The 13,515-nt window shown below is 40.3% G+C and overlaps 1 protein-coding gene across 5 annotated transcripts in view; it reads left to right on the top strand.

The window, feature by feature from the left end:
• grm8a (glutamate receptor, metabotropic 8a) overlaps positions 1-11,001 on the top strand; it is a 360,407-nt gene extending 349,406 nt beyond the window's left edge. For 4 of the 5 annotated variants that reach the window (XM_061714149.1, XM_061714148.1, XM_061714150.1 and 1 more), the window contains exons 12-14: positions 5,946-6,086; positions 7,948-8,053; positions 10,218-11,001. In XM_061714149.1, the coding sequence (XP_061570133.1) occupies positions 5,946-6,086; positions 7,948-8,053; positions 10,218-10,267 (297 nt within the window). In that variant the 3' untranslated portion in view covers positions 10,268-11,001. Of the gene's footprint in view, positions 1-5,945; positions 6,087-7,947; positions 8,058-10,217 lie in introns of all 5 variants that reach the window. The other variant, XM_061714152.1, reaches the window with a different exon arrangement.
• The last annotated feature ends 2,514 nt before the right edge of the window (positions 11,002-13,515 follow it).

The following is a 13,515-nucleotide window of genomic DNA, read 5'->3' as shown; positions in this document are numbered from 1 at the left end:
ATTCTATTTTTAGGCTTTTTTTCCCACTTGCTCCTTGAATCATTTTTCTCTCTTAATCTCTGATTCATCCCCCACTCTCTGTGTAGGAACATGTTTTTCTGTCTCGAACTGTTTCTCTCTTTTGTAGTGAGTCCCTAATCTTTGTGTTGCCTCTATCCAGTTAAGAGCACTTTGCAGGCAGAAAATGTGGAAAACAGAAACAATATGATAAACTATACAAACTCATTCATACATATTTTGTGTCATGATATTTTCCCTTGTGCCTAACTGACAACATTTAGCCTTTTTTTAAAATGTTTTCTGTTGTCAGTGTGTGTCAGTGTTTGTAGAGTTTAAACTGCTACCAGAGCCTGTAGGGAAGCTAAGGGCAGAGATCTTTAACCCCCTGGTTGACAGACTGTGATTTTAGCCAGCGGTAAACTGTTAGCCAGTTAACATCAGCGTTTGATGTCAGAGGACGGAGTTCTGGTATTACACTCTTGAGAGCTGTGCAATTGACATGTGAAATAATTTCTGTTTGTGTGAGTTTTGGTGGGTCTTTAAATCTGCATGAGTTCATCTTTGCCTCCGGTACTAACCCCGCATCCACATTCCCTTTGGCTGCTGCCGGCGACATTACCTGACACCTTAGCCTTATCTAAATTTGCATGCAGCACTTTTGAGTTTGGTGCTTTAACACGGAGGAGTATTTTAGGAAAGTGACTAAATGTTGGCCTCTTCAAAAGCAGTTTGAGGCTTTGAAGTTGGATCTATTCAGAGTTGAATTTGGATATACGGATCTGTGGGGTGGTGACTCAATAATTCAATAGGAGTCCTCACAAATATAATTAGATGCCATGCAAATGTGTGTCAGACTTTCAACCCGCAATTCCCGCACCATTTTGCAGTCGGCTGATAATCTAACAACCCAGAGGGGAAAATCAGGTATTATCGTCTATTTAAGGTATTAATTAGATTTCTTGTACCTTTTGTTATAAACTTTAATCCCATTTGCCAGTGTTCGCTTTTGATGTCTGATTAGAGACTTCTGGTCAGGTTTTGTTAAGGAATTAGTCACGTTTGACTAAAGAATGTGTTACTTCAGGCACACTCTTCAAGTATAACCTAATTCAGGGAACGTTATGTCATTAAATTACGATTGAAGACTGGTATTATTGCCTAAGCAATCTGAGGTCACATATTTTATTTTGTGTCCTTTTTCAGTTAATTATTTATACAAATGGCGAGACATGTTCCTAACTCTGAACGCATATTCAACATGTATGTAGAACACAATAAATAAGTTTTATTTTATATTAAACTAAACATGAATAAATACAATGATTACGTTGAGAGTTGGTTCCACCTTGGAAGCTGTTTGTTTGGCCAAATGCCCGTTCTTTGAATATTGAACCACAGAAAACTAACTTTAGGGCCGCAGAGAACATTGATATTTTTAAAAGGAGGCTCAAGACACACCTTTTTAGTTTGTTTTTTATCTGATCTATTTATTGTGTTTATTTATTTAGCTCTTTTATTATCTTTAAACCTTTAATCAATTTTTAATGACTTATTTTATTTTATGTTATTTTCTATTCATCTTAAGTTTTGTATAGATTTCTCTAAACATTTTATACTTTTAGGCATTTTTTACTTTCTTTTCATCTTTTAGTTTTTAGCTCCAGTGTTTCCTCAGGGGGGTCGTCCAAACTGGGAGGTGTTCCTGTTCTGCCCATGGGGGTGTCGTCATGGGGGTCCCTCAGGCCTGACTCCACCTTCTGTGTGGGGTCTGCCCCGGTCTGTCCGGGTTGGGGGGGGTCTCTGTGGCGATGCTCCCTGTGGTTGTGGTCGGTATGCCTCTCGGTGTGGACAGCCACCCATAGGTAGTGTTTTCCTCATCTGGATCGTTAGTGCTAAGCCATGTCACCAGTCCACTTACTGTGTGTGGGTGTGTGTGTGAGTGTGTACACATGTGTATGAGCGCAAGTGAGTGTGTGTGTGTGTGTATGCGTGGGGGGTGGGGTCGTATGGGATGTTTTAAAATGTGTTTTCTGATTGTAATTTTATTCTGCATGTAAAGCACCATGTGTTGCAATTCTTAAATGTATGATATGGTGCTATATAAATAAATAAAGTTTAAGTTTAAGTTCAGATTATTAACGAACTTCAAGTTCATACATTACATGCTCAATTTACAACAGCGAAATGCAACTGCAAAAAACCTTTTAACTTCACAGTTGCCTCATAATAACCCTTCACACTGTTCTGAGCCACCAGGAACAACAAGGATCATTGTAACAATGCTCTTTTTCTACTATGGTTTTTAGAACCATCATTCCTGTTGTGGTTAGTGAGGTCCTAAATGTAGGAGATCTCCAGGAGGCAGCAGTTGCAAAGAAAAGTCCTTTATTTAACATAAAGTGATGCAAGACAGGTATTCCAAAACCTCTGCACAAACACATTCCACAAAAAATGAAGAAACTCAACAAAAAAAAATAATACCAGGAAAACAGATGGGTTGGGGGGAAAAAGACCAACCAGCTTGGTGGAAGGAAAAGACTCACAGGGGCTGATGAGATACAGATGCAAGCAATCAGGATCGTGGGATTACAGGATGTCAAAAACTAACTAAACACAAGAACACTGACTTTCAAGATAAAACCGGGAACAGCTCATAAACACAATACCAAAACATAAGAACAAAGTAAAAAAACAAGAAATTAAACTCAAAGCCCTGCAGAAAAGCCCTGGATTATGACAATTTATGACATCCTTGTGGACAACTGGCTCCCCAGGTAGACTATACTGTATAAAACGGTTAGGACAGGGCTCACTTGGACGCTAAGGTTGCTATCAGACTGTTTGCTTCTGGGTCTGTTTAGTTAATCTGGAAGGGTCCAGGCCAACCTAGAGGGTGGCTTGGCTGGAGGAGCCAGCTGTTCTGGCTGCTGGCTGACCTAGCCAACAAACCACATTACTTTTAAAGTAATAGATTGTGCTCTGTCATGTTTTTTCGCTACAGCTCAGAAGTTTAGTTCACTAACACTGCTAAGTATCAAAAGTGACAGCTACCCATTTGATGGTTGCCTGTTTGAGCCTTGAGCACTATACCACCTCCAAGCAAAAAGACTGCAAACTGATCCGTCCTCAAAGCCCTTGAGGCCAATCCAGCATCAGTCGCAGTGATTTGTTATTGCAATTAAAACCAAAAATGCTAAGTGCTGAATGGCTAAAGTGATAATGCCTAGCCATTGGCTGTGCCAGCTTTCAAAACTACACCCCTAATAATGCATACAGGAAGGTCCAGGAATGACTGCACATCTTTTTTTTTTTTTTAATGATTTTTTTATTGGAAATAGTTTCACATTGTACAACAGTAGTAAAGCAAAATAACTGGGAATACTTCCATCCTTCCATTTTTCCCATCTTTTTATATCCCTCCCACATTCCCATCCCCAACCCAGCACTCACAACAGACCCAGAGACGAGAAAAACAACCAAGTACAGTATAATGAAAAAGAAAAAAAAAAAAAAAAAAAACATAAATAATAATAATGATGCTACTCATTTTATTTTTAATGCTAGCAGTCTGACTGCAAACCTACAGATGAGCAAAGGCCTTGCTGGGGAATACCAGAGATTTTGTCAGACTTCATAGACATTCGTGGGTTAGCCCAGTGTATAGCACAGCAGTTCCTGGGGGGAAAATCCAGGACGATGCTTCCCAAGAAAATTCCTTCCCTTCCCTAATGGACATATTAAGACTTGGGGAAAAAAAACAGTAAGACTAACCCTTAACAAGTTCAACACATTTTTTTTTTTCTTCTATATATATTTTATTTTTTTTCTTTCCCTTTTCCCTTTTTTTCTTCCCCTCCCTTTCTTTTTTCTCTCTTTTTCTTCCTTTTTTTTTAAATATCTTTTTATTGTTGACTGCACATCTTTTGAGTACTCAGAAAACACAATCTGGAAGAGAGGTCGCTGGTGTCCTGCATTGATCACATGCTTACTTCTCAGCCTGCTGCCCTCTGGGAAGAGGTACATGAGCATCAAATGCAGAATCAGTTGATTGAAAAAACAGCATCTTTCCATGGGCTGTCAGTACCCCTAACACCCTAACCGTCACTAACTTTCTGCAATACAAACTGGAATACAAACGTTTTCAAAAGGATGTCTTCACAGTGTATATATTCAATGTGCATATAATGTGCTATGAGGTGGGACTGTGTGTCCTATAGTCTTATGTGCAGTACCTGATGCACAGCTAAATGTTAAAATCCTGTTTATTATGTAGTGGGTGTTTCCCTGATCATATAGCCTGAGGGAAGAAACTCCTTCTCCGTTACGTTTTGGGAATAATGGAGCTGCTTCCCAGATGGTAGTAAATATCTTGCATCTGCATATTCTATTTCATTTCCTAGTGTAGACGTCCTGCAGGTAGGACAGTATAGATCCAGTAATAGACTGGTGTTTCTGTACCAGATAAAGATGTTACTAGAGAACACAGGCAAGATTGGGGTAGTGTAGGAGATCCTTGCAGCTCTGAATAGCTCTGGCTGCTCAATAAGTGGCATGAGTACCGGTAACTCGGTCTTGACATTATTTAGTAATCTTGGCTTATAATGTCCATCATCTATACCGGCTTCTTCCTGTTCAGGGTTAGAGGAGCCTTTTCCCAGGTCTTTTCAGGCCAACGGCAGTAATACATCCAGGGCAGGTTACGACTCCATCAAAGGAGCACACACAGACAAACAACTACATCCTTGAAAAAATGTAGTGGGCTGTTGAATGAAAACTGTTCTAACAGTATTTTGAATCAAACATACTCCAAAGTAGAAATGCTGGACTCGCATGGCATCATATTCACGTGGCGTCTAATGTGTACAGTTACTGAGTTAAGAGTGCCTCTCCCTATCTGGTCACTTTCTTGTCCTTCAGAGCCACTTAATGTCACCTTCTTCGTCTTTTCTTCGCATTCGCAACACTCAAAAACCTCTATTAATGTCATGTTTCTTCCCTGCCTCCTATCTCACCACGACTTTCCATTACTCTTCCCTCCCAACCGCCAGTTTCCATTTTACCGCACATGTCCTTTACCCCTCTTCCCTCCATTTTTATATATGTTGAGGGCAGAGCCTGCTTGATAAGCTCGGTGTCTTGAGAGCTTGTCAGCTGTGTCAGGATTGTGGGTGAAGCCCATCATTACATCTGTCCTCCTCCAGCCTAGTGTCTGAAACTCAGTGTGGATCTGCAGACAAGTGCTAAGGCCGAATGCAGTGTGTATCTTTATGTATGTCTGTCTGTCTGTCTTGTTTCATTACTACTCTGCCCACACTTACTTGGCAGAAGCGATGAGGTCTAATGGAAGAGTCAATATTAGTAGGTTGCTACCGCCTGCCTACAGCCCATGTCATCACACCTGTCTTTCATTCCTCTAAAACCTTTTGACCGGTACCTGCAAACGAGTTCACCATAATGGACAGTATCTGTCCGTCTATCAGACAATGCATAATTGGTCACCCAAGATGTAGACATACAATACTTGTGGAGAGGTACAGTACATTCCAGGTTCTATTAGGTCATATGAATGCCGAATTTGTATTCAAATTCACAGAAAACCATATTAACAAGTTGGTGTTGTCATGCCTATCATAATCTTATTTACCAGGTCCCATAAAAAGCACTAATTAGATGTCCACAACAACCTTTGCAATAATTTCAGACACTTGGACAATAAGGGCTTTGTGTTTCCCACGAACAATTAAACATCTTCATTGGTGCCATATTTCATTGCCTGCCTGTGTGTCGTTATAGCTGTCACAACACAATTTTGACTAATCTCACTCTTCTTAGATCGCCTTCTGCTTCTCATCAGTCATTCTCCTCCCTCCTTAATAATCTGTGGTTTATCTCTGTCAAATTATAAGGTGATAAATGACTGTCTTGCTTTCTCTGTATATGTTTAGATGTACATCCAAACTACTACCCTGACAATCTCTCTCAGCCTGTCTGCCTCTGTGTCGCTGGGGATGCTCTACATGCCCAAGGTTTACATCATCCTCTTCCACCCTGAGCAGAACGTACCCAAACGAAAACGCAGCTTCAAGGTAAGGGGGGGCCGAGGACATCTGGGGTGGGGGGGAACAACATTACCAACCAGAAGGTAAAGTTACACATTAACACGCAGAAAAATAAGTTGATACTATGTCCTCAAGTATTAAAGGGGACCTATTATGGCATCTAATATCTATTTAAAACAGGGCTTGAATGTCTTAAAAACAAGCTTTTGATTGTTTTTGCTAAATAAATTAGAAATTCAGCCTCTGATCCATGTCTTTATCTTCCCATTTTCTAACCTCATTATCTATGTGGGATTCTGAGTGGGCGGGGCTATGATAATGAGGCTCTGTGCTGATTGGCTGCCTGAATGACGCGATACACCGCTACGAAAAAATGGCGGAAGCTCCAGCCGGAGGAGTTAGTTGTGGGCGTGGTTTCACGCATCTGAGGCCAACCTATGTAAATTGCTCCCGTCGTTACGTAACGACGGGAGCAGAATCTGAACGGCTCGTAGAAACCACATGACACTGGACGGCTCATCCGGGCGGCTGTACAGACACTGCAGAATTTGGTTGCTTTCCTCCTTTTCTGAGTTGGCAGGCTGAGGGGAGACCACTTTATATATGTTAAAGCAAGAAAAAATGTGGTTTTCATAATAGGTCCCCTTTAAACGAAGTCCAAAGGAACACCAAAACCCAAACCTGAAAACAAGACCATAATGCTTAACAGCCAATAACAAAGGTTTTCCCATCCAAGGCCCCACACTCCACTTAAAGGTACTGCTGGTTGTTACACCACCTGCAGCTGGCCCACTGGCACCAGAGTGGTGTCCTCCTCCTCCTCTTGTGAAGCAGCCCAGCTGATTATCCCCAACCAGCCACAGCTGGGACAGCTCCCCTGGCTGCAGCACTCACCCAACCACACACACACAAACTCACACCCATGGGACGTAACACACAGTAAAAAGTATTCTGTTATGGTAGAAGTCTATATAAAATTGGCAATGTGTTTTCTAAGGGGGGAAAATAACCCTGTCTTATGTCCAGGTCAGTATTGTACTTAAACTCATTTGATGATTTGTAATATTTTAAAGCTAAGTCTTGCATATTTTTAATGCAATGCCTGTGGACATCCTTTTTGGTAAAAAAAAAAAAAAAGCAGATACAATACAAAAGCTCCATTTGCAGTCATATTTTCCCAGCTCTGTTTGTAGGACCTGGTTTAAGGGGGCAGAGTCAAACATGAAACTTAAACCAATCCAGGTGATGGGGCAAAAAGAGGTCATGTTAAACCTGGATCAGCCTCCAGGACCAAAAGTGCTAATTTTGCCTCAGCAGAAAGGTGCAAGTGTCCACAAACCCACTACGCTGCTAAGAAACCACCAGTATTTGATCACAAAACTATAGCAGCTTACATGAAATGTAGGAGCCTGAAGCGATGGACTAGCTGCCTTTTTCAAACAGGTTTGGAAATGTTAGATCAAAGCACAGACTGGGCAGCTGGTCCAGTCAGTCATAGGAGTACACGGGAAGTAAAAGTGAGGAAGAAGCAGTAGGAAAACAATTAACTCTAGGGAAAGTGTTGCTTTAGTACCAATATGATAGTCCAAACATCATCAGCTCCCAAAAAGAAATACTCAAAACTAGTTGGCTAAGAGGACAAACACAGAGAGAGAGGAGATCAAGAGGTGTGATAATGTGCAGTAAAATAAGTCCATTTCATATGCTTTCAAGGTTTTCCATTACTTCTGGCTGATGCTAAAGATTATTCATGTAGATAAAAACAGGAAAGAGAGTCTAACAACACACTATACAATTTTCAAAACTTGAAAACACACATACTGTATTCTGAGTACAAATTTCTTATTTATCTTTCTGCATTTATATGTTGGATTAATGATTTTTGCAGGCAATTGTCACAGCAGCCACCATGTCGGGAAAACTGGCCCAGAAGGGAGGAGACCGGCCAAACGGGGAAGTCAAGACTGAACTGTGTGAGAGCATGGAGACCAACAGTGAGTAAGAGAACACCAGTTTTATAAGTACACATATAAACCATATGAAACCACTAGAATATTTATTAAAAATAATAATAAACTAAAGAGGGTTGAGTTTGTAACTATATCTAATAACTTATTTTGAAGATACATCGTAAAGTTATGTCTCCAGAATATTATGTAATAAAATAAGTTTATGTTTTCATCACAATGAAAAGTATAGATGGAATAAAGTTAAATGGTTGGGTTAAAAATCAAGTATATGTGCAAATGAATACCCCAACGTGAGGACATAAAACCCCATTAATGTTCTGAAATCTTTATTTTTTTAACATATGTATCGTACAGCTTAGCGTGGAGTCACTTTGACTAATCTTTGTTTTAATACATAATAAACATGTGTAACTATAAATTTAGAGCATATATCTCGAGAATATTGAATAATAACAGGTTCACAGGTAAGGAAGTTAGAAATGAATTACAATAAGTATGAAGAGTGCTTCATTATGAAGGCTAAGCTGCTCGTGGGAGGTTTATATGCAACCAAATAATTTACCAACCACACTCGTGGTGCTAAAACATTTATATTTTGTTAATTACATGTCTTTATATATTAGTGCCATATATACAAATGGAAACATTTCCCCAAGTGTGCACTATGTTTAGATATGCTGTTTGCATGAAAAGTTTGTTTTGCTTTAGTTGGGAAATTAATTTCACGCCTGGCTTTTTTTCCTTGGAGAACCGCTGCAATAGTGACCTTTCTAAATAGCTTGCTGTGAAGCCCTCCTTACATCCAAGTTGTTAATTTTACTGGCCAAAAATCAGTATCCAAAGCTTACCCTAGACTGACGCATACATGCAGACTATTATTCATAAATCGAAGGCAGAGAAAGGTTTCATCTCTGCCTGGACCTGTGCGGAGGAAAAATAGATCTTTTACAATACGATTAAGCTCCGTACTGTAAGTTCCTGAGAGTTCCAGGAACTCAACAGCAGACCTGGTCTGCAACTAATTATTTTGGTATTTGGCAAATAAACAATTATTTTTGTCATGGCTCCCTATGTGCCTCACTATTGTGACAGCTGTTTATCTCAGCAGTTCATGTTTTTATCAGTTGTGGACATTTCCAGCATACATAGTGCTTAAAGGCTCCTTCATGCTCGACGCAGAAGACGGATATCCAGACGGACGGTCGTCTGCGTTGTTTACGCGCGTAATTTATAATACAGCCAAACTTTCTGGCAAAGTCAACTGGAAGGACAAAAATCATCGATTACTTGGAAGGATTACATGCTGTCCTTCTGCACTGTGATGTTAGGATAACTGAGATGTTTGATGTTCCGGAATTAGATTTTATTACACTAAAATATTTAAAAGAAAAATAACAAAACGATAATTTGAATTGCTTTGGAAAATCATCAGTCAGTGCAGATATACAGGTACTGTCTATTGAGGTCTGAGCTCAGCGCTGCCCACTAGTGGATGAATAGACTTAACAACCAAGGCAAAGTAAAAGATGCATGGAAGTATGAGGGCAGTGATGTAACGCTTGAAACGGGTGTGCCCATTTTATGTACAAAAGGGAGCATGAATGAGCCTTCACACAGTTCGGTGTGATGTGTAAATACTGTGTCCAATAGGTTCTGAAGGTGCTTTTCTGTCACCACTTATTTGCATCCCTGAAGGAGACGGGACATCCGTTTGTTTCATAAAACAGTTTATCACCTTCATAATTTCTCTTAAATACTTTATCTTGCAAAATATCTGTGTGAGTGCCTATTGACATTTATTTAGTCAACACTGATGGACTGAATGCAAGAGTATCTGCTAATATGTTTTAAACATCGGTGTCATATTTTTTTATCCTTACACCCGGAGATCCTGTGTGAAACCCAGGTGGTATTTTGAAAATGAAAGCGTCCAACTGGAGTGCAGTTTTAGGCCCACGGTGCTGCACAGACACTGACATTTACCACTGAATGCTCGAGGGGGCAGAAGACGATGCGGGTTCAGAAACCCCAACAACTTAGTTGGTCTGGAGACGTGACAATGTTGCTGATTGCTTGCTCTAAACTGCTCTAAACGTTTCTGCCTTTTCCCCTTTCATTTCATTTTCATCCATTTTTTGGTCTTTCATCCTCGCCTCTGTCTTTGTTTCCAAAAAAAAAACCCACTCAGCTTCATCAACTAAGACGACATATGTCAGCTACAGTAATCATGCCATCTGAAGGGACTCCGGAGGAAGGGGTGTGGACGGGAGACGGGGCGTGTCTTGGGGGCAGGGCCATGCGAGAGAGGGAGCGGGAGAGCCTTTTCTCAAAGGTGGTTGGCTGAAGAACTGACGGACGGATCGGGCGCCCAATGGAATCCAAGCATGAGACATTTTGTATTGTTCCCCATCAAACCACAGAGGTGGGACCACATAAACAACCAGTCAGTGTGCCTGCTTTGCTGCTGCTCACAGCTCATCGGTCTTACATGAACTTACCAGTTTAAAAAAGAAGAAAAAATAAACATGAAAAACATTGACTTACCATAGGACCCTGTGGTGGAAAAAACAAAAAAAAATCTACAAAAAAGTAAGAAAAAAATCATATAAAATGAAAATACTTAAAAAAAAAAAAAAAAAAACATCTCAGAAACTGTGTAGACATATATATAAAAGGGCGAAGGTGAGACTGAAAAAGAAATTTAACAGATTACATTTTAAAATTATTTAAAAAAAGAGTAATGTAAGAGAAAAATCTATGAGACTCGAACATGTTTGTTGTTGTTCTCTACTTGTAAGTATTTTTGTGGTTGTGACGATTTTTTCATTCTTGTCTCACCGTTGTCTGATGGATCGCCCTTGCATAATGAGATGAGTGTGTTTCCTCCTGCTGTCTTGGCAAAACCGGGTTGTAGCCTTGGGTCATGAACCTGTACAATGCCATGGTTGAAGCATGCCAGTTTTTATACAAAAAGATGATTTATTTATAATAAAGGAATGTTTTGCAAATGTGTAGATTGGTTGTCATGCTTTTGAAAAGTGACCTAAAAGAGTCAACTGTGTTGCATTTTGAGGATTTAAGCCACGCATTTCTGCACAAATTTATAGTTTTCAGTAATGCTGTGAGAGCATTTTTGTGAACAAAAAAAACATTTTATTCAATATTTCCCTTTTTCTGAAAATACCCCGGCCGCAAAAATATTCAAGAAAGACGAGGGGACAGAAAAAAAAATAAAAGCTACAGTTGTGACTCAATTCTTCAGAGGAGAGAAATCAATACTGATAAAAGCAACGTGAGGAGACAAATCACACCTGTTCCAGCAAGATGGTTCTCTTTACCTGCACATTTCAAAGGAAGGGAGGGGGGCGTAAAATTCACTAGGTGTTCCCGGAGACTTCTGTGGATGTCATTTAAGTCTCGATCTATCGATGACCAGTTGGATGTAGATGCAAAACATGAACTCTAACCACAGCAAAGAAGCATTGTTCCTCAAAAATGAAACATGTTTGCTTGATATTGTATTCTTTACTTCACATACAAGATTTTGTTGATCCAAGAACTTAACCCCTGCCTGTTTTTACAATAAATCTGAACTTTTTAAGCTGCTCTTAGTAACAATAGCACTTTTAAAAGTTGTAAATCTCCTTAATGAAAACAAGATCATGTAATGTTTAACTGGGATTCGGGACAACTGGATTTGGAGAAAAAGTCTCATCAAATATTGGTTTTGCTTGTACAAGCAAAGATTTATATATTATGTGGATTAGTTTTAGGGGGTCTTGGTTGCATGTCGGGAACAGCAAGAGTGTTCAGTAACTTTAAGGGCAGAGGTAAATCTTCAGGGAAACCTCCAAAAAACAGGTGAATAGACTGAATCTTGATGAGATAAGCCATGCAGCCCTCATGATGTCTATTTGAGCCTTTCCCTTTTATTCATATCTTTGTTGAATGCAAAACAGAAAAGCAGAAAAAACTATCTGGTTCGGTTCTAGCCTGCCCTGCCATACCATTTACTTCCAAAAAAGTCTCTCCTGAAATAAACCTGGTACTGCCTCAATTAACGGCCATTTCCACCAATGCAGAAATTACCAAATCATTTGGAGCAGGACGTTGACTTATGAGTGTTCATGGTTCAAAACAACAAAAACGGGTGCAGAATTGCCATTAACAACTTGGATTAACACGTTTTTACAAAAAAACAATAGCAGTCATCAATTGCGTTCCTACTCCTCTCCACACCAGTTTGGATGTCTTTTGTTGATACTCGCCTGGGTTTTGCTCTGCCTGCATTTGCATCATTTCTCTGAGTTATTGGAAGTGGCGTCCAGAGGCTGTTTGTACCATAAGACTAATTCTTTATGTCAAAGAAGAAGAAAATTAAGATAGCTGCCGCTGGCCAGGCTGAATCCTACCAGGGTCAAGAGTGAAATGGAGACCCAACAGTTGAAGGGACTGAGGAGGAGGACACGCCTCTTAGGGTTTACCCCTGATCCATGTTGATGGGTACTTGTCTTTTAACTGTGTGTAGCATTTTCAGCCTGTTAGAATTTTGTGTTTGTTCATCTACTGCACCAAAAGAAAAAAACAGAACAGAATTAAATGTCAATTCAAGCTTTATTAATATAATGCACCACATTTTTCGGCCGAGTGTTCGCTTGTCTGATACCACAGAGGCATACTAGAAAAAGGAGCCAAGAGGGCTGTTTCTACAGTCTTTATTCCTAAAAACGAGGGGTTCTGTTTGATGGGTGTGGGTCCCTAGCCTTATCTGATGAGCCCAAATGCTGGGAAAGACACCTAAACTCAGGGCTTAAAGTATTCTGGCACCGTGCCGGATCTCCGGCATATGGAGTTTGTTTTTTTTCTTGGCGTGCTGAGTTTGACTGCTTTTTTTTTTTTTTTTTTTTTTTTTAAATGAAAAGATGAGTAACTAACGGTTTACATTTAAAAATGTGTTGATAGGCTACGCCCAACCAAACTAACACTCGTCAATCAGAAGTAGAGCTGGGGCAGGTCTTTGACGCCAGCAGGGCGCAGAGCGGTGCGTTTCAGCCCGCTGGAATACTAACACTTGCGTATCACCGACTTCAAGAGAAAAAATTCATGAAGTCTGGAGAGGATGGTTTGGCTGATAAAGGACTTAAAATGAACTGGCGCTGGGCATGGATGGAAGAAATGGGCGGAGACGGCAGGTGTTTCGGTAGCTGGTGCCAGAAGAGAGCCAGGTGTTTGCTTTTGCACGCTCTGCTCTAAAAAGCTACTGTACGCCAGTAGCGGAAAAAAGTTGTACCTCTCCACGGAGGAGATCCGGCTCATAGAGCTGCTGTCTGCTTTTCAGCACAGCCAGAGCTGACGTAGCGCCGCACACGCCCACCAGGTCTGTGATTAGGGTTGACAACCGTCCCTTGAAAAACGGAATCGTCCCGTATTTATAAACTAAAGTACGCGTCCCGTATTGAGCTGAAAAGGGACGCACTTTGTCCCTT

The sequence above is a fragment of the Cololabis saira genome, chromosome 23, assembly GCF_033807715.1.
Source record: "Cololabis saira isolate AMF1-May2022 chromosome 23, fColSai1.1, whole genome shotgun sequence".
NCBI lineage: Eukaryota > Metazoa > Chordata > Actinopteri > Beloniformes > Belonidae > Cololabis > Cololabis saira.
Note: the sequence above shows the minus strand (reverse complement) of the source record. Positions and strands in the feature narration are given on the sequence as shown.